Raw genomic sequence first — 20,059 nt, 5'->3', positions numbered from 1 at the left:
CATCAGAGAGGAACACAACAAAGACTCCAATATGTAGGTAAAAAAAGAAGTCTAATATTAAGGAACAGATCATAACTACTGTATCCCAGGTTCTGTTGGAAGAGCCAAGTTTTGTGAAAAGCATGACAGGGTGAAGTCCATATAACTAGGGGAATGTTGTTCTGTAGGACAGGTGCAACCATATAGAATTTTTATAATATATCATTGATTAAAAAGGGAAATTAAATCTGAGGATAATCATAGTTGAATACTAAAGTAGGTCTATATTACCAATATCCATATAGCTCTATAGCATAAATTGTCTAGATCCAATAGCTGAAAATTAGAGCTATATTCACACAATGACCCATAGTTTCATTCAGATAGCTTCCAGCTTTGATTGTTTAATATTTCATAATAAATCAGGTTTGCATTTTTGTAGGACAATTTAGGTAATATAACAGTATATAGCTAAATCTGAAAATAGGAATTAAATTTATCAGAATTCAATTTAGAGACAGATGAATTAATTTTTTTAACTCGTCTGTTGAAATTTCAAATACTGTTCTGATGGTATATATTTTTAGGAATATTGATAATGAAAAATAACTGTCAAGAATTCCCCAAAGAGAGGGATGGGACAACTGAAATGATCAAGAACATGCAAATTGTTATATTGAAAGTCTACTTTTCTCTTAAGTTCATAATGTAATAATTTATGTTTTAAATATAGTATTATAAATTTGGTGCAGATTCATTTTCTATTTACTGTATTGTAGCTCCTGTAACTGATACTGCTTTAAACTTTGGTAAATTACTGACTTAAGTTCTGTCATGTGATGTAAGAGAATGGTGGCATACACAGTTAATTTAAATAAATGTTGAAAAGGGACTAAATTCTCTTAGATTAAAAATGTATACAGATTTCTCTCAGTTTATGTTTGGATTATGTTTCCGCAAAACCTCATATAACATAGATTCACATAAAGTGAGACACTGAATTGGTGGGAAAAAATGGGATTGTGGGGTATGGTGGCAAATTTTGTAACCCAAATTGATATACAAATGCGCTCATAAAACTTAAGAGCTTTAATATAAACATTACTTTGCTCATATATGTTGACTCATGTCCTATGTACATGAAAAAAAAATTCTCTGTTTTTATTACGGCTGGAATTTTAAAAAATTCACTAAAGGAGTTTTGGATAGGAAAAGACTCGATTGACTGACTTGAAGGTCACAAGAATCTGGCTGTTTTTTCATTAATGGAGCTCAAATTTCCTGTTTCTGTAAGTTGTTTTGCATTCAAATTCTTTAATTCATTTTATCTCTTGAAGGATATGTTTGGGCTGCTTTAAAATGATTCAGAAAAGGTGTTTTAGAATGCATTGGAGTGCTAAGGCACCGTCTCTGTAAAGTAGCCATATTTTTTCTGAGTAAGCTTTTAAAACAATTAAAATTGTTTTAAAATTTAAAAAAAGGGTTCCTAAATTAGCTTTATATGTTTTCTGGGCTTGGAAGTCTGAGAAATCTGTAGACAGTCTGTAGAAGTCTGTGAATCTGTAGAAAATATTCCGTTTTATCATAAACCAGCTTATCAAGTGGAAATTCAAGGACATCACTGCTCATAGACGTTTTATTTGTTGGTCATTTTGAAATCATGGAATGTAATACTTTTAATGTTGTGTTTGTCTCCAGGTCCTCTTTTTCGGTTGTAGGAAAAAGGGTTAAGATCCATCTATAATGTGTCATTTAAAATAGTGTTATTGTTGGCTCTTACATATCTATAGTTTTATTTTTTATTATTTTCTTATTTTGATCTGTTTATACTTTCTTGATATTCCTGTAGAGATAAAATAAAAAATATTTTTGTTTAATAAGCAAGATACATGAACGGGTGTGAACAATAAGACATTCATCAAAGCTTTGCAACTGATTCAGTGTTTTTAAAAATTGGTTATCTGCCTATCTATTTATTTTTAATTTGGTTATCTTAGCTATAGCAGCCTGATTAAAAACTTGGGATATACTAGTTAGCGTAGCTCAAATATAATAAACAGTTAGTAATAAATAGTTAACTATATTATGCTTGTTCCTTAATGTATTTACTGAGTGAACAGTGATTTGAAATGTAATATGAATCATAGCTTTGCTGCTTGAAGTTAAATAACAAAATCTAAGTTCGATTTTTAATAAAATGATTTTTATTATCTATTGGTAAATAATATTTTTATCAATACTTTTATATAATATTTTTAAATAATATTATTTAGACTGTAATACTTTTTAATGGAAATTAATGAAATTTTAGTAAACATAATTTTAATGATATTAAATCCTAATTTCAAAATGTAGTTTATTATTTATTGGTAAATAATATTTTTATTAATACTTTTAAATAATACTTTTAAATAATATTTAGACTGTAATACTATTTAATGGAAATGCTTTTAATGAAAATTTAGTAAACATAATTTTAATGATATTAAATACTAATTTCAAAATGTAGTTTAACATAACTTTTATAAATACTATGTTTTGCCTCTGCACAGTAAGGCATTATTGGTACTTAGATAAATGACATCTAGATAATTCTAGAACTGTAGATTGTAGATTTGGTTTGACTTAATAGCAAGATGGTACACAAAAATAAGATGGCTGATAGTGCTGAAACTGACACTCTGGACATGGAATACAATCTGAGATAAACTGAGATAATTCTAGTATCGTAATCTCTCCAGAACAATTGATGGGACTCTAAAATCCTTAAGGAACAAACAAGAGTTCTTAAATGAGGAGGAAAGAGGAATAGTAATGGGAGGCTTACCAATGTAAGGGACATAAACAAAATTGTTTGGATCAGATAAGAATAGCAAGTTGAATGCTGCCTTTCTGGTACACCTTTTCTGGTGAAAAGGTTACCAAACTGGCTCACTGCTATATTTTCCTGCTTATATACACAATAAGAAATACATACAGAACAGAAAAAATTTTCAGGGAATGGTAAAGCCATGCATAAGAAGAAAGTGCTCCTTATATATATTCGGGAGGAAGGTTTTTTTTTTTGTCAAATTCTAACTACTTCTCAAGTTCTAAGACAGGTAATCTTCTAATATATTCTCTCTCTCTCTCTCTCTCTCTCTCTCTCTCTCTCTCTCTCTCTCTCTCTCTGGCTCTGGCTCTGGCTCTGGCTCTCTCTCATATATATATATATATATATATATATATATATATATATATATATATATATATATATATATATATATATATATATATACAGGGGTGAAATGCTACCGGTTCGCACTGGTTCAGGCGAACCGGTAGTAATAAAAGCTACCAGTTCGGGCGAACTGGTAGTAAAAAAATGCTATCGGTTTCTTCTGAACCAGTATTTCCGCTGATCAGCTGTGCCGCGCGATTTAGATTAGCTAGAAAGCAGGAAATCCTGCTTTCTAGAGAATCTAAATCGCACGGCACAGCTGATCTCCCCCCTCGCTGTTCTACTTACTTTCTTAAGCCTACTTCTTCCTCACTGTACGGTAGTGCCTACAGTGCGCATGCGTATGCAGTATGCATTTGGCGCACACCGCACACTGCATGCATGTGCAGTGTGCGTTTGGCATGAATTGTGAATGCATGCTCAGTGCATTTGGCATGTACTGTGCATGCGTGCGCAGCATGCGTTTGGTGCACACTGCATATGCACGCAGTACAGTGTGTTTGGTGCACACTGCACATGTGTTTACAGTACACATTTGGCACGCACTGAGCATGCACACACAGTGAACCTGCGGCAAACCTCGGAGGATTTCACCACTGTGTATACATAATTTTATATACTGTCTGTCTGTCTGTCTGTCTGTCTGTCTGTCTGTCTGTCTGTCTATCTATCTATCTATCTATCTATCTATCTATCTATCTATCTATCTATCTATCGTTATCCATTCATTCTAACATTATCAGTCATTAATATTCCCTAATTTATAATAGACTTCTCTTTCAGTGTCAGTTATTAAGGATACTGAGATTGTTATTCTACCTTTGTTTGCATAAGAAAGGTATGCTTGCAAAAAGTTAGGAACTTTTAGAACCCATCTTTTGTTATTACCTATGCTCTTTTTTGGTAGATCACCTGTTTCTAAATACAAAATCCCAAATAAAACCTTTAGGTATGGCTTTTGCTGCTGTATTGGTACAGTGTTCTTGTTTTTTTAAAGGCCCCCTTGAAGATGCTGTTGAGGATGAAGAGGAAGAGTGCCTTTCTGAGGAAAATGAAATTATCTCCAAAGAAGACTTTCCCCTGGAGGGAAACTTTTCTGCAGAATTTGAGTCTGGGAATCTGAACTGTGAAGATGTGGAATACTTTTGTAATAAAGGTAATCAGTATTATGCAGTTCCTGGTTCAGGAATAATGTAAATTGATTTGTTTTCTTTGGAACTGTCTTATAAACATAAAGTGATTCCTTGGACATTATAGGGCATGGATGTCAAAGTCGATTGCATCACATGATGTATCGCAACATATTGAGACTTTTTTGCCTTTGCAGAGCCGGGGTGGGCATGGCCTGTGCGGGCCGCCAATTTGACACCATTGTTATAAGGCATATCTCTTTCTGGGAGAGCAATATATTAAATATGGCCACTTCTTAATAACTTTTTTTCATAGCCAGTTGTGTCTTAACGCTTTATTGACAATTGTACACCAACATTTCTGCCTACTGAAGTAATCTCTGAGGTCAGTTTGAGAAACCACAGGCTATAATTCTACTCTTGTTTGGTGCTAGATTGATTGATTGATTATGTGTCATCAAATCATTTTCAGTTCCTAGCAAACACGTAGATAGAATTTCTTCCTAGTGATCTATATCTATGCTAGTTTTTCAAATCCTCCATCATTCTCGTCTTCTCTTTCTTTCCTCTTTTCTCAGCATTAGAGCCTTTTCCAGAAAGCTAGGTCTACATATAATGTGTCCAAAGTAGAATCATTGGAGCCTTGACCTTTGTGTCTTGAGTGAGAACACTGATTTTTAGATGATCCAGTGGTTTCATTTCTTAGGTATCCATATTTTCAACAGCCTACTCCAACAGCAAAGTTCACAGGAGTCAATATTGTCTCCGTTCTCCATAGTGTGGAAATGGGAGGGTGCCAGGCTGGGTTATTCTAGGCTCTAGCTCTATGGACTGAGTTGAAACTTCTGAGGTTCCGCCTCCTCCAACAGCAAAGTTCACAGGAGTCAATATTGTCTCTTTCCTCTTCCTCGGAGTTCAGTTTCACTCCCACAGTGTGTCACAGGGAGTGCCATGGTTTACATGATTCTGATCTTTGAGATAAAGAGATATCACAACAATTGATAATCCCAGCATCTTTTCCATGGCCTTCATGGCTACACCAAGTGCTAATCTAATCTACAACATTTCTTCCTGTTTATTCCTTTACTATTTATGGCTGAACCTAGAATGAAGAAGATGTCTATAAATTTAATATCTTCTTGCTGGTCATTCTACCTGTTATTCTTAGTTTGCTCTTCTTTATGTTTAATCTTGATCCCATTTTTTTCCACTTTTCTCCTTAACTTTTATTACAGAGCTTGTAGATGGTTTTCAGTTTCAATTATCAGGTTAGTGTCATCAACACCGATCAGATTATTGATGCTTCTTCCTCCAGTTTTAAAACTATGCTCATCATTTTCCAAACCAGTTTCCCTTAATATACAGTAGGTTAAATAAAAAAGAGGAACATATACAGTTTTGTTCTACTCTTTTGCCAACATTAAGCTAGTCTGTTTTCTGATGTTTATTTTTTAAATGTATTTACTGCTATCTTGTTCTTTGGGGTGACTGTAGTTCTGTCCATATAGTGGCTTCCTGACTTCATACACAATGAGGGATTCCCATTTTTCTGACCACACTCCACAGTGTGGCATGGTCAACATAATTGATATAATTTTTCTATTATCAATGAAGCACATTGTATATATGTATATGTATGTGTATGTGTATATGTGTGTGTGTGTGTGTGTGTGTGTGTGTGTATATGTATATGTATATGTATATGTATATGTATATGTATATGTATATGTATATGTATATGTATATGTATATGTATATGTATATGTATGAATGATGTCATTTATTTATCAGTTTACTTTTTAATACAAATTTACAGGTCATTCAATTCACAAATAACTTTGTGGCTTATAATTAAAAAAATGCAAAAAACAAAATAAACATAGAAAATATTGCTAGTCTGAAGATAAATGTACAACATACATGCATGATGATGATGATGATGATGATAATAATAATAATAATAATAATAATAATAATAATAATAATAATAATACAACAGGAACTCAATGTTCAATTAGCCCCAAAGGTCATGGTGCCTGACTATCATCTAAGCTGTACTGTTAGCAGTTTGCAAAGTTTTCAGCAGGTAAAACTGCATCAATTGGTCCTAGGTTTACTGCTACTTTGTATAGCACTATACCTAGAATGTTTAACAGTTCATATAATAACATCAGCCTGAATATCAGTTTCATTATTTATTTCTTAAAGAACTTGGGAAGATTTTTGATCTGCTTTGTGCCACTACCAGCCTCTTAGATTACTTTTTGATTTGGCTTTTAAAGGCCTCCATAGCAATCTTTTCTTTCAAAATTTCTGAGATAATTAACATCTTTTTTTGCCACAGGCGCATTTCTTCTAACACAAAAGGTCACAGGTTTAAATAATGGCTTTTGGATGACTATAGACCAGTATCCAGGTGCAGGTTCAAGAATTCTTAAAATACATGGACCATCAATTTTGGCATGGAGACAGCCTTAGTTGCCCTAATGGACAATGTGCACCAGGATAAAACCAAGGAAGCAGAATCATTGACTGAGATGGGCAGCCATACAATTTGAACAAATAAATAAATGTATTTCTATTGATCCTCTTGCATCTCTTAGCCACTTTTTAATCATGGTATTTTTTTTAGCATGCTTGAAGGAGCTGACAGTAGGAAACACTATTCTCTGGTAGTTTCTCTCTCAACTTCTTGGTGCTGTCAGGAGGTGCTATTGAAGATACTTGATACTTTTGGGAATACACACACACACACACACACACACACACACACACACACACAGCAGTTTCAAAGGCTCATGGGAATATTTGGTGCCAGTTGATATTGGTATGTTGAATCTTCCCTGCAAGTTTGGTGTTGGATGTTTTAAGAATTCAGGGTCTCTATATGGTAGGAGTTTAGATATGAATAACAACTTGAAGACAGAGAGATGGAATTACTGCTGATTCCAGGAGTTGGGCTTCAGAATTTGAGTGTTTTAACTAAGTGTCAGCATTCATTTACACTGATCCCATTGTTATTTGATTTAGCGTTTTTCTCTTTCCTGCTGCATTTTTAGGGACCTATTGGGGTCATTTTAATGCTAATAAAATCCTTGGCAAACTGGAAAAGTCCCTACTATCTCCTCTACTTTCTGACTTTATGTGACCATGTGTAAATATTTTCTGCAGCTTTTGTGTTTTGTTCGAATGGCCAACTTATTTGCTGTCTTGTCTGTGTATATTTAAGATAATCAGAAAGGTCAAAAGTTATTTATTTATTTTTTTAAAAAAGATGCTTTGAATCAGTAATGATTTTCTACCGCCTCAAAAATATCTTTTGTGTTTTTCTAATGCTAAGTAGCCAGAAGCAGAATTAAGACAAGGCAGTTCTACCTGTAATCATTTTGAGGTCCATGGGAAGCCTTTACGGATGATAACTTTGCTCTTTTTTTCTTACCAGGATTAAGAAATCCCATGCTTTGCATGTCTTGCATATAGTGATGAGTTTTTCAGGGCGTGCTTAGCCCAAAGAGTTCAAAAGGGAAGGGAAAAAAGAAACCCTCCCAAAAAGCCAATATGACTTTGTTTTTTACCTTGCTGGAGGAACCGTTTGTGCAAATCGTCTATAAGCTTATTGACCTGCATCTTTGACTCCTTGTTTTCTCTGGATTTGACTGGAGTGTAGACACTGATAGAGCCGTGATAGAGGTGATTGAACAGCCCCCAGCTTGGCTTGGCATCAAGCCCCACAACCCCCTTAGGACTGACGTTATCATTCTCTGAAAATACTTCATGTTTTCTCAAGCTAACACAGTCTTATTTTTTAAAATTTATTTTTAATTCCCGGAGCCTTTATGTAAGAGTTTTAAAGAAAATGAAGGGCACAGTAATTCTTAGTAAACAAAGATAGTGTATAAAGTATGATGAGAGATATCACTTAAAACAATGGGATAAAAAAAAAAGCAAAGTTACTGTTTATAATTTGTGAAAATGATTTTCAAAATCAGCACTATCAGATGCCTTATTTTATAAATAAAAGTGAAGGAATTTTCTCTTGGATTCTCTTTAATTATATACTCAAGTATAGCCACTCTGTGTGTCTGTGTATGTATTCCTCTGCTGCTTTTTCTAAAACTTGAGGTTGCTTTTTCAGAATGAGCAGTTGCTACAAAAGTAATACAAATAATCAGAAGGAATATTTTTCTGCAATTACAGTTCTTCTGGAATATGACTTGTTTTCTTTAAGATCAGCTACTACAATCTGTTTTAAATGAACATTTGAAATCTATAAAAAACTGCTTCCAGTTTTACCTTTCCTGGAAGCAAACAGGGATAGCTAAAATTAAAATATAAGCATACACAGTGACCTTTTTGATTACCACATTTGAGGTCAAAAAAGATTTCTTTTGTAGGTACAGTTGAGCTTAACTTTGAGGGAAATTACTTGTAGAAGAAATAAAAAAAAAATGTTGTGGAATATATTTGGTTTCCAATTATGGCATACTGGTTTAATGGACTTGAATAAAAAATATTGGAGAATATTTGACCCTATAGTTTGACCATGAATATTTGAGCCCGTGCCCTTATAAACCCTATTGTTTATATGTTTCCAAACACTCAATTTTATGTAGGCTGCATACTCAGGAAATTAAATATCCTTTAAAATGTTCTTTCACGTCTCCTTTTCTGTGCTATCTATATCACATGAACACATATGTACAATTCCTGGTGAATTTTTAGGATCTTCTATATTCTGGACTTCATTGGAAAGATGCTGTATTGATCAGTCCACTTCTGTCAGAGATACAGAATGACCTTAATGGATTCCAAGCAACATTAGCTTTCTCTTTTAGTTGTCATGATCTCATCTAAAATACAGTGATAATTATGCCATTTCATTAAAATACTTCCTTGACTTTAGTTCAAGCAGACATTACAAATACACTATTCATATACCAGTATATATACAGAGATCATACAAAGAATGCATTCAGAAATATTCATTGCTTGATAACCTTTTGTCTGAAAATAATTGTATAGGAGTCCTCTAAAGAAAATGATCAGCTTAGTATTTCCAGAAGAAAAAAACGTTTGGTCTGTATGTTGGGTATGAATATTTTGGGAATGTCAATAAAAGAGCATTCACAATGCTTTCCTGAAACTGTAGAATGGGAGTTTGCTTCAGTAGATCAACAACTTTGTCAAAAGCCATAGTCTTATCAGGATTCTTATTAATGAAGACCCAGATAGCTCAGAGATAAGAGTACTTGCTTGCATGTTGAAGGTCTCAAGCTCATTTCCCATATTTTGTGTTTGATGGAAATTTGGGAAAGTTGCTTGTTTGGAGAACCTATTGACAATTAGCATGAGCAGTGCTCAAGTCCCGTTTATCTACCACCATCGCATAATTAATTCTGATTTAACTGGTTAATTATTCAGCATCTTTGATTAAGACAGGTAACTGTGAGAGAGGGTAAAGAAGCCAGGCTCGCTATATATCTTATTATAATTCATCTGTGATGTATTCTATAGTATGTGAGATGGTCCAAAGAATTAACATGGAAACCCAGTTTAGCAGATCCAACAGAAACTTAAACTTACTTAGTAGTCTGTACAGAGGTCATCCACAGTGTTAGAAAATAATATTATGAATGCTTAGCTTAAGAATTTAGTTCTTTTCTGGCATATACTGTATATTATGAATACACACAAAGGATTGGTTATATTCTAGTACTTATGGTATATGTAAAACTTTCAGTTAATGTTACTCAATTGTCATTTCTGTGCTATAGAAATGATAAAATAATTTTATATTAATTTTAATGTTCATGTACATTATTCCTGAATTTTTGCATGTGCCTTTGAAGCATTTATATTATCATCTCAATTTTGAGCATTGTATGGGATATGATTGGTTTTTCTTTTTCTGTTTTGCAATTGGAGAACTATGCATTTCACATAAAAAGCAACATAGTGCTTGTCACAAGCATTTTTTAAAATGCCACTTTGTAAGTAATAAGCACCTATTACTAAGTGATAGGCAGCAGTCAAGAGAAAAAAAGCATGAAAACATGGGGTAAAATGGACTTTAATTATTGTTGCGGAAAACCTGTGATTACCTCTCCCTTCATCCCTTTTTGTCCATAACTGTTGAGACAAAGTTGTGTTTCAGAAAAGAAACATATATACATGAGACATTTAAAAAAGATAGAAAAAAATATCATGCACAGTTTTGTTCTTCTGTATATTCAGTACAGTTTTGGTCTCAAAAAGTATATGTCATATAATGTTGAATATGGATTTTGAAACACAGTATGTGTATAAATGCAAATATTGAGAAGACACTGGCTTAAAACAACACATTTAAATATTGATTTAAATGCAGATTTTCATATTTTCAACTTACTGAATTTATGAGAGAATGCAGGCAGAACTAATGTACTGGGAAAAAAAATACATTAAATTTTAAAATGCCACATTGAAATAATACATGTTGATTCAATTTTATCATCTCAGACGAGATACAGAAGTCCAGCAGCCTAAAATTGCATGAAGATGTGTTGGAAAAGTGCTGCAGACTAAAGTTGCATAGTCAGACTTCTCAAACTGGAGGCTGGAATAATATTGGAGCTCTAAGCAATGTATCTGGGAATACTGTATTATTAACTGAACCTTTATCAAGCTGGTTACCTCTACATGTATTGCAGAAATCCAGCAGATTAAAGTTACGTGCTCAAAGTTCTCAAGCTGGGAAGCAGGGAAAATATTAGGACCCAGGAAATATGTCTGGGATTTCTCTTAGCATGCCATAATTTAGTGCAGAGCTAGTTTATATCCGAATGTTTTGTTGGATGACTTTGTAGGATAAATGGAAAAAGAATGTGGTTGTCCATTAAATAAGGGTTGTAGGATTTAAATTATGTCAGCTGTTTCCTGACATAATGCTGCTGAAGTTTAATAACATCAAGGAACTTTGTAAATTGTGCTTATCTTCCTGTACCTCTGATAATTTTGTGACACAGAGCAAGGATGTGCATTGTGCAACCTGTGCCAAAAGCTGGCAAGTCTTGCCTTAAAGTTAGAACATTCTGTTGACATTAATGTTCACCTGCTGTAATTATGATTGTATATGAACTGTTCCCCAATAGCATATTCACCTCTACTGAAGCAAGGTATCTTATTTGGAGTCTTCCATCCTTCCATACAGTATACATCTGGGATAGAATTGGTCAAAGCAATTAAAGCAACTATGTAAAGAATGAAGTGTGGAATTTTTTAATCACAGCTTCTTTTTTTAAAAAATATTGTCTTTCTTGCTTTTTGTAAGCTTTTTACTTTTTTTTTTTACCTAGGTAGAGATGGTAGCGAAGGGAACAAAAAATTGTTTACCTATAGCTATAACCTACAGTGTTTTTTAGATATTAGCCATTATATTTTGCTTATATTTTGACTGACTGATGTAAAAAAGAAAAGGCAAGGCATGGCAGCTATGCAGGAATGTTCTGTCTGTTTTTATATTTTTGAAACTCCTTGTAATTTTGTGCAGTTGATACAAATAGTAGACATGCAACCAGCAGCAAAAACAAGGCCTGCCTCTGAACTCAAAAATGTAATGTTCTATTTATGGAATGTAGTATCATTTAAGGTCAGCAGTTTGGAATAAAGCATTAATATCCGGAATTAAAGCTGAAGAGATTAAAGACAATGACAGTCAAAGAATTAGGAGCTTGATGAAAAGTATGTTTTACAACTTTTTGAAAGTTATCAAAGATATTGCCAAAGAATTGAGGTATAGAAAAAGCTTTACTTAAGGTTGATTCACAATTTATTGATGGATATATTGATGGACTGACTGACCATATTTATAAGGGCATTCTTCTATCATTCTTCTGTCATTCATTCTTTCATTCATTCATTCCTCTATCAAAAACTCTGAGTGGAAAACATACAATATTAAACTTACAAAGAAATGACAAAATGAATCTTCAGTAACTGTATGAATTTTGGAAGCAGAACTTTCATTCAGGTTTTGTTTTTGGTACTGCTGGCACTTTAGTTTTATATGTGTGCTTTCAAGCACGCCTGAACTTCGTCCAAATTTTCTACATTTCCTCCCTCTGTCTTTTAGGCAGCTTTCCGTTTGTACTGGGAAGTCCATACTGAAAGCTATCTCGTCTGATGATAAAACCATGAGTGTATGATGCTCACACATTTTTCATCTCTTTTATGACCTTATCTTTCACAAGCAGCTTCTGTGAAGGTATCCTAACTATAGAAAGCACCTGGAAAACATATATGATATCTATGCTGTGATAAGCAGTTGTGAACAAGAAACTAGACCTGTCAGTTCTGAACTGTTCATTGTTAAAAAAAATACTTTGTAGATATAGGTGATTGCAAAGTACATTATAGGGGAACCAACAGCTGCTGTGATATTCAGTCAAGGGGAAAAAAAAACACTTCAATAGTTGTCTTGCATAAGAATGAACACACGCACACACACAATACACATGCGCGCGCACACACACACACACACACACACACACTCATACAAAGAGTATAAAGCAACTGAAATATATAAGTTGAATAATGCAATGTGGCAAATATTGAAATGTCCGTTCTTTTTTTATATTGTATTTTTAGCCAAATGATTTAAAAAAAGAGAAAGAAAGAAAAAAAAAGGGAAATATGCTAAAATAGAAAAGTAAACTAGATAAGGAATTTATAGGTATCATAGAATTAGGTTACATTTTTCAAATCTGTATTTTATTAACTACTTTAAATAACTAAGTATATTAAATCATTTTTGAAAGTATCAGTCTTTAGAGCCCAAATAATATATACAGTCAGTATAAAAAGCAGTAGTCAACATAGTATAAAGCAAGATTAAGAATTATATAATTTTTCTCTGAATCATAGAAATTTTATGTTAAGAGCCCCCAAATTTCAAATATGATAGAACCTATATTTACAGTTGTAATTCAGAATTATTTCCAAATCAAGTTAGATTTTGTGTCAGATTTACTTTTAAGGTACAAAATTAAATTTAAACATTAAGGCATATTTCCAAGGGCTCACTAGCCAGTCTTCTGTAGAAGCAATAATACAGTATGTAGTCCTCAACTTACAACTAAAATTGGGCCTGGAAAATTCATCATTAAACAGTGCAGTTGTTAGGGGATAGCCTCTTGATGACCATTTTGGCATTGTCCTTAAGCAAATCACCATAGTTGTGAAGTGGCTGTGATTTGCCATCTTCCCCTGCCATCTTCCCCGCTGACTTTGTTTGTTGAAAGTTGGCTGGGAAGATTTCAAATGGTGATCATATAACCTCAGGATGCCACAACTGTCACAAATGCAAATCAGTTGCCAAGTTCCCCCGAGGATGCTGCAATGGTTGTGTCAGTGTTCCAAATTATGATCTCCTCCAGCGCTGACATGAATGACAGAGGGAGAAGCTTTGCTTTAATGCTGAGATGAACTTTTACCTAGTTTCCTGCTCTTTAGTAGATAGCGTTACCTGGGTGATAGAGGGAGGGGGAAATTCCTGTGAAAAGAAAGTGCTTGGGACGAAGAGATGGATCTGCACGATGGCCAATGAGACATTGGGGTTGAAGAACGGAAAGGGAGGGGTTTGGAAGGAGGTGCCAGTTTTGGCTGCACAAAGAGTTCAGGGATGTCGTTCTTTCTATTCTTAAATAAAAAAAAAAAGATTCATTAGAGACCTTGCGTTTGAGAATGAAGTTTATTTAAGATAGCAGCGAAACCTGACAGGTTGTACAGGCAACAGACTATTGTAAGTCAATTTGATCAGCGCTATTGTAACTTCAGACGGTTGCTAAATGAATGGTTGTAAGTCATGGACTACCTGTAAACATTTTTTTTAATTAAAAAAAGCATTTGTTGCAACAATTATCATATACAGAGCTAATACAATATGCTTTGCAGGAATGTGAGTTTTGGGAATATTTAATTGAAAAATAGCAGATTAGAAAGGAAATCCAGCTTTTAAAATTTGTTTCATTCTGTTATAAATCATTTCAGAAAATTGTTGCTTTTTATTGTGCAACATTGCTATCAAGTATGAAAACAGGATCCAATCTGTTCATTGCTTTTGCAGTTAAGTTTTAGAAACCAAACTGTCCAATTTAGCAATGGAGCTAGCTCATCACTGACCTTGTTAAACCCCAAAGCCACTCTCTCAGTCTTAGGAAGAAGGCGATGGCAAATCACCTCTTGAAAATTTTGCCAAGAAAACTACAGGGACTTGTCCTCTGACTTACACACACACACACACACACACACACACACACACACACACACACACACACACACAGCAAGCTTCTCGTGTTTTTTCTAAGCATAGTATTTAGCGTGAATTTAATATTCTTTCATTTTCATTGTTGTATATCAGTTATTGTATTTAAATTCCGCATCCACTTGATTATACAGCCTTTAAATTTTTCAGTTTCCAAGTCGTATTTCATCAACAATTTATAAATAATACTCAATACTTGTTATAACATTTTTAAATTCAGCCAAGTCTCTGTGCTACCTCCTGGTTTCAGCAGTTCCTTCAAAGCAAAGGTGTCAAACTCACATCGTCATGGCAGCATCATGTGACGTATTAGAACATTTTATCCCTTTGCTAAACCAGGCATGGGTGAGGCCAGCACGTGACACATCCGGCCTGCGAGAGTTTGACAGCCCTGTTCTAAAGTGTTGTTTTTCAAACTTGGCACCTTTAAGATGTATGGACTTCAACTCCCAGAATTCCCTGTCAGTACCCACATATCTTGCTCACCTATCTTAAAGATTTCAAGTTTGAAAAACTTTAAAGCCATACTGCTTGGCTGAAGATATTAAAATCATTCTGGTGGTTCAGATCATTCCTAAAAGAACCTCAAAAGATTTTATCTTTCTCTTATTAATAAACAAATCTTGCAGTCTGTAAGAATTGTTACCTTCCATTGAGCAAATTTCTTTGGGCTTTGCTTTTCAAGCAAATAAATATTCAATAACGGGGCAAGAGGTGATAAACTTGGATGGATTATTTTCCTTTATTTATCTGAAACTTTTAACTTCAATGGTAGACATGTTTGATTCCTGGAATATATATATGTGTCAGGTTCCATTCTGACTGCATCATGCTTTCTGAGCTGTCTGCATTTTCCATTAGACCTGAATATTTACTCATTTTATTTATTTATTTTAAACATTTCTATGGATGGCCGTTCCTTGGTAAAGAAATGTATAGTCTCAGTAGTGTCATGTTACTTTCTAGAAGTGAAATCAGATTTCAAAATAAGATATGGAAACCAGTAGTGGGATTCAATTTTTTTTTACTACTGGTATGTGGGCGAGGCGTGGCGTGGCGTGGCGTGGCAGGCGTGGTATGGCTTGGTTGGCATGGCAGGGGAAGGATACTATAAAATCACCATTCCTTCCCCACTCCAGGGGAAGGTTACTGCAAAATCCCCATTTCCTCCTGATCAGCTGGGACTCGGGAAGCAGAGAATAGATGGGGGCGGTACCAGTCAGAGGTAGTATTTACCAGTTCTCCGAACTACTCAAAATTTCTGCTACCGGTTTTCCAGAACTGGTCAGAACCTGCTGAATACCATCTCTGATGGAAACTCTCCCAGAGGTGAAAAAAAGATGTTCTGTAGCTCAGGACTCATTTAACAAACTAATAATTTACTGTATATCTGGTAAGAAAATTGAAACCAATACATAACAACTTATGACAATTTTTTGATTTCTATTTCAGAGCCTCCATTTTCTTCTCTTAAAATAAAACCATATTAATGGTACACATTTCTTTGGCAAATTAATAGGTGATGAAGAGGGCAGCCAAGAAGCAGCAGATTCTGATGGGGACGCACGTTCAGATAAACCAGGACCGCTTACGCTTGAGACAGAAGACTGGGATGGACCAGGTAAGGGAGTATCTAAGGAAAAGAACAGCTTATATCAGAAAACTCAGTGCTATAGCAGTTTACTGGTTGAACCCCATCTGCGGCTGATTCAATGGTTAAAGGTGGATCCTAAAGCTAAGAAGTAATGTTTGAAAAGATATGACAGAAGTATATCTTTTATATGGAAGCAATATGGAAATTAATAGTTGATTTTAACTAGACAGATTATGATATTCTTTAGGTAGGTATTTTTTCAAATCCAAATATCTATATACTGCTAAATGCAAGTATTTTCATACTACTAAAACCTTTGTGTCTGTGTGATTGGTTGTAACCTTCAGTTGGGTCATCATAGGACAGTGATGACTACCTTTTTGCCATGGGGAACATGGGGGGGGGTCTCGCGCATGCGTGCCCACACCCATAATTCAATGTGCCCTATCCCCCCCATGCATGCGGCACGACCCTCTCACGCTTCCCCTGCTTTTGGCACGGTGGGCCAGGTAGGCCCATTTTTCACCCTCCCCAGGCTCCAGACGCTTTCTAGGAGCCTGGGTTGGGTGAAAACGGCCTCCCTCCCCCCTGGAAGGTCCTCCGGAGGCCAGAAACAGCTTGTTTCCCGACTTCCGGTGGGCCCGGAAGGCCTGAAAATCAGCTGGCTAGCACGCACATGCACGCTGGAGCTGAGCTAGGGCAGTGCCGACAGATATGACTCCATGTGCCACCTGTGGCAAGCGTGCCATAGGTTCGCCATCACGGTCATAGGACAACCTTCTTGAATCAATGTCCTTCAAATGGGCACACTTACACAATGTGCCCAAAATCTGGGACCTTTGTCTCGTGGGGTGAAATTTGTCATAATTGTGGCCAATTCAGCGCTGTGGTGAGTTGCGCTCTTGTGATTGTCAATTCCAGAGCTCCCAGTCAGCTTCTTACAAGAAAGGTCAAAGGAGACATTGGCAGGAAGTTGGAAATCACTTACGCTCCCACTGCTTTTTTGCCTGCCTTTGGTCATTCTCTTTCTTTGTTTAGGTAATGAAATATCTCTGAAATGATGATTCAGCAAGTCACGGATTTTCTAGTTATGACTAAAATGCAAAGATTTATCTCAAGATCTGTTTAAAATGCCATTTGTTTCCACATATTGGGAGAAAAGTGTGGAGTCTGGTAATTAACTGATGCTTGATTGCCCCTGTCAAAAGCATTTCTGTTGACTTCTGTTTTGGAATAAAACAGTCTTTGAAATACAGTCCAGATATGAAATTCATAGTCTTCAAATTCAACACTAATAGTAATTACATTTCTGAACGTGCAAAGAGTTTACTCTTTGGCAATACATTAGTCCAAATCCATGAACATACCAAAAATCTGAAATTGAAACTTTTGATGTGTCTATATGTGTATCTCTGGGTGTGAGAGAAATAGAAATGGCTCTCAATCTCTTGAATAATTTCCAGAATATCATTCATATTTCAGCATTACTAAGTGATTCCTATAGACTCCAAACCCATAAGTTGGTGTAGAAGAACATTATGATTGAGAAATCCAGGAAGCTTAACACAAACTGTTCCACTCTTTTTATTTATAAACAAACGTAATTATCAGGATGACAAAAGCAATCTTTGTCTGCCCCAAATTCAATGAAAAAAGCAAAATGGAAATGGATCAAAATTATTCTATCAAGAACCTTGGATCTGCTTAGCCACTGGCTACCATAATTCATATAACAATAGCAATAGCAATTAGTCTTATATACCACTCTCTTGCAAGCAGTTTACAGAGTCAGCATATTGCCCCCAACAATCTGGGTCTTCATTTTACTGACCTCAGAATGATGAAAGGTTGAGCCAGTCAGAATCAAACTCCTGGAGTGAGCAGTGAGTGAGTTAGCTTGCAGTACTGCATTCTAACCACTGCACCATCATGGCTCAGATGGTGAATTGGTAACCACTGCTAACTAGTATTGCCAAAACAGCAAGAAATGAACACTAAATACTTTTCCTTTTCAGTCACTGGATCACTCTTACTCACCCAAGATTATGGATATATCTTTCCTTCCATGTGCAAAACCATTTTGTGGTCAAGAGGTATGATTTATATCTGGCAAGCCATATGCAAACAATAACTTTGGAAGAGACACCTTCATTATTTGCTGCTGAAGTGTTTGGGTGGGATTTAGAAGCAAGAAAAGTCTTGTTCCTTCCCAGAGTCCCATTGGAATGACACAATATTACAACAGAGTCATTCCAAGACCATCCCTGTAGGGAAGAAAGGCTACAGTAGAAATTAAAATAGTTTCAATTCAATCTAAAAAGTCCCTGTTTTTGCTTGCCGCTATGCTAAATTTTCCCAGTGTCTTTAAAGCACACTTCAAACTCACATCAAATCAGCAGTTCCTAATTGTAGGCCCTAGATTTTTTTAAAGGATGGAGCTAATACTTCCTTAAACATATTTTTTGGCCAGAAACTAAGTACTTATTATCTAGTTTCCAATTCTGAACTTACATTAGCAGCACGTTGCATTTAACAAATGGATATGACAGTCAATGATGTTTTCAAGGACTTTTCTTATCACTTTTCATTTGATATAAATCATTTAACACACCCTGGTCATTGACTTCACAGTTAAGAGAGAAACCTGCAGACTGCAATCAATAAAGTGTAAGAGCTTCGTGTTTAGGCAGAAATGTAAGCTAATATTTTCTCTTACAAGCCATATAAATGGTGCAGATGGAACCTGACAATCTTGGAAAAAGTGGCAGTTTCATCAGCATGAATAAAAATGATCTAGGGAGCTATTACCTGTAAATAATGCAACACTTGATTTGTGAAACAAAAAAAAAAAAAGAGAGAGAGCAAGAGTTAAATTTCTTGTTAAAATTATATTGAAATGCTTCTCTCCTTGAAATCATTGGAATTTTTCAATAAAAAAAGTGAAAATCATTCCATTGTTATATAAATGATAGCTATATAATAACGAAAATTATATTTAAAACCATATTCTCAATATAACCATGTCTGCAAATGTCTAAAAATGAAGAATATTCTGTTTAAGTAGCTGAATAGAGCTGGAAAAATATTTTAATGCAGTAACAACATTTGCATTAAAACAACCTCTTATATTTCAATCACATTTTCATCCTTGCTTGACTTTGCAAATTGCTGTATTCTGTCCATGAAGAGGAAAAGAATTTCAGCAGTAATTTCTGAAATCAGTAGGTGGAAAATATAGGGCAAACAAGAATGAAGGAAGATAGTATATCGGATTATAATGGTGGTATTTATAATGTTCTTAATAATTTACAAAAATATGCCTATATTCTGTACAAAGCATCTTGCATTATGTAAAAACAAGATTTGCCATCAAACATATTTCAGTGTAGTTAAAGTAGCATGGAATCCATTTAAAAATGAAATTACTTGCTTAGCTTTGAGGTAATGTAGCTTCAACTTTTTTTAAAAAAGTAATTACTTGCTTAGCTTTGAGGTAATGTAGCTTTAATTTTTTTTAAAAAAGTAATTTATTGCAATTAATAAAATACACATTGAAAATTGTACTTTCTTGTGATTTCTTTGTTATGTGTATTACTGACCAATTTTCTTTAACATGTAACGCTTGGGTAACATCTTGGATGATAAAGAAATTTTGAATCTACTCAAGGCTAAAAAGATCTATGAATAGAAAACTGCCGTATATAGAATGTACCGTATTTTTTGGTGTATAAGATGCACTTCCCCCCCAAAAAAAGTGGGTGGAAATGTCTGTGCGTCTTATACAGCAAACGTTGCCAAAGCCACGCCCACCCACGCCCACCCACCCTTCGGTCTCT

At 34.8% G+C, this 20,059-nt stretch overlaps 1 protein-coding gene across 1 annotated transcript in view; it reads left to right on the top strand.

The window, feature by feature from the left end:
- Window positions 1-20,059, top strand: part of ZFPM2 (zinc finger protein, FOG family member 2) — a 344,536-nt gene that overhangs the window by 69,547 nt on the left and 254,930 nt on the right. Inside the window, exons 2-3 of the mRNA XM_070940379.1 lie at window positions 4,197-4,355; window positions 16,149-16,250. Coding sequence (XP_070796480.1) covers window positions 4,197-4,355; window positions 16,149-16,250 — 261 coding nt within the window. The remainder of the gene's footprint in view (window positions 1-4,196; window positions 4,356-16,148; window positions 16,251-20,059) is intronic.

Source organism: Pituophis catenifer, unplaced genomic scaffold, assembly GCF_029215685.1.
Source record: "Pituophis catenifer annectens isolate HBS135680 unplaced genomic scaffold, rPitCat1.0.hap2 SCAF_3, whole genome shotgun sequence".
Taxonomy (NCBI): Eukaryota; Metazoa; Chordata; class Lepidosauria; order Squamata; family Colubridae; genus Pituophis; species Pituophis catenifer.
Note: the sequence above shows the minus strand (reverse complement) of the source record. Positions and strands in the feature narration are given on the sequence as shown.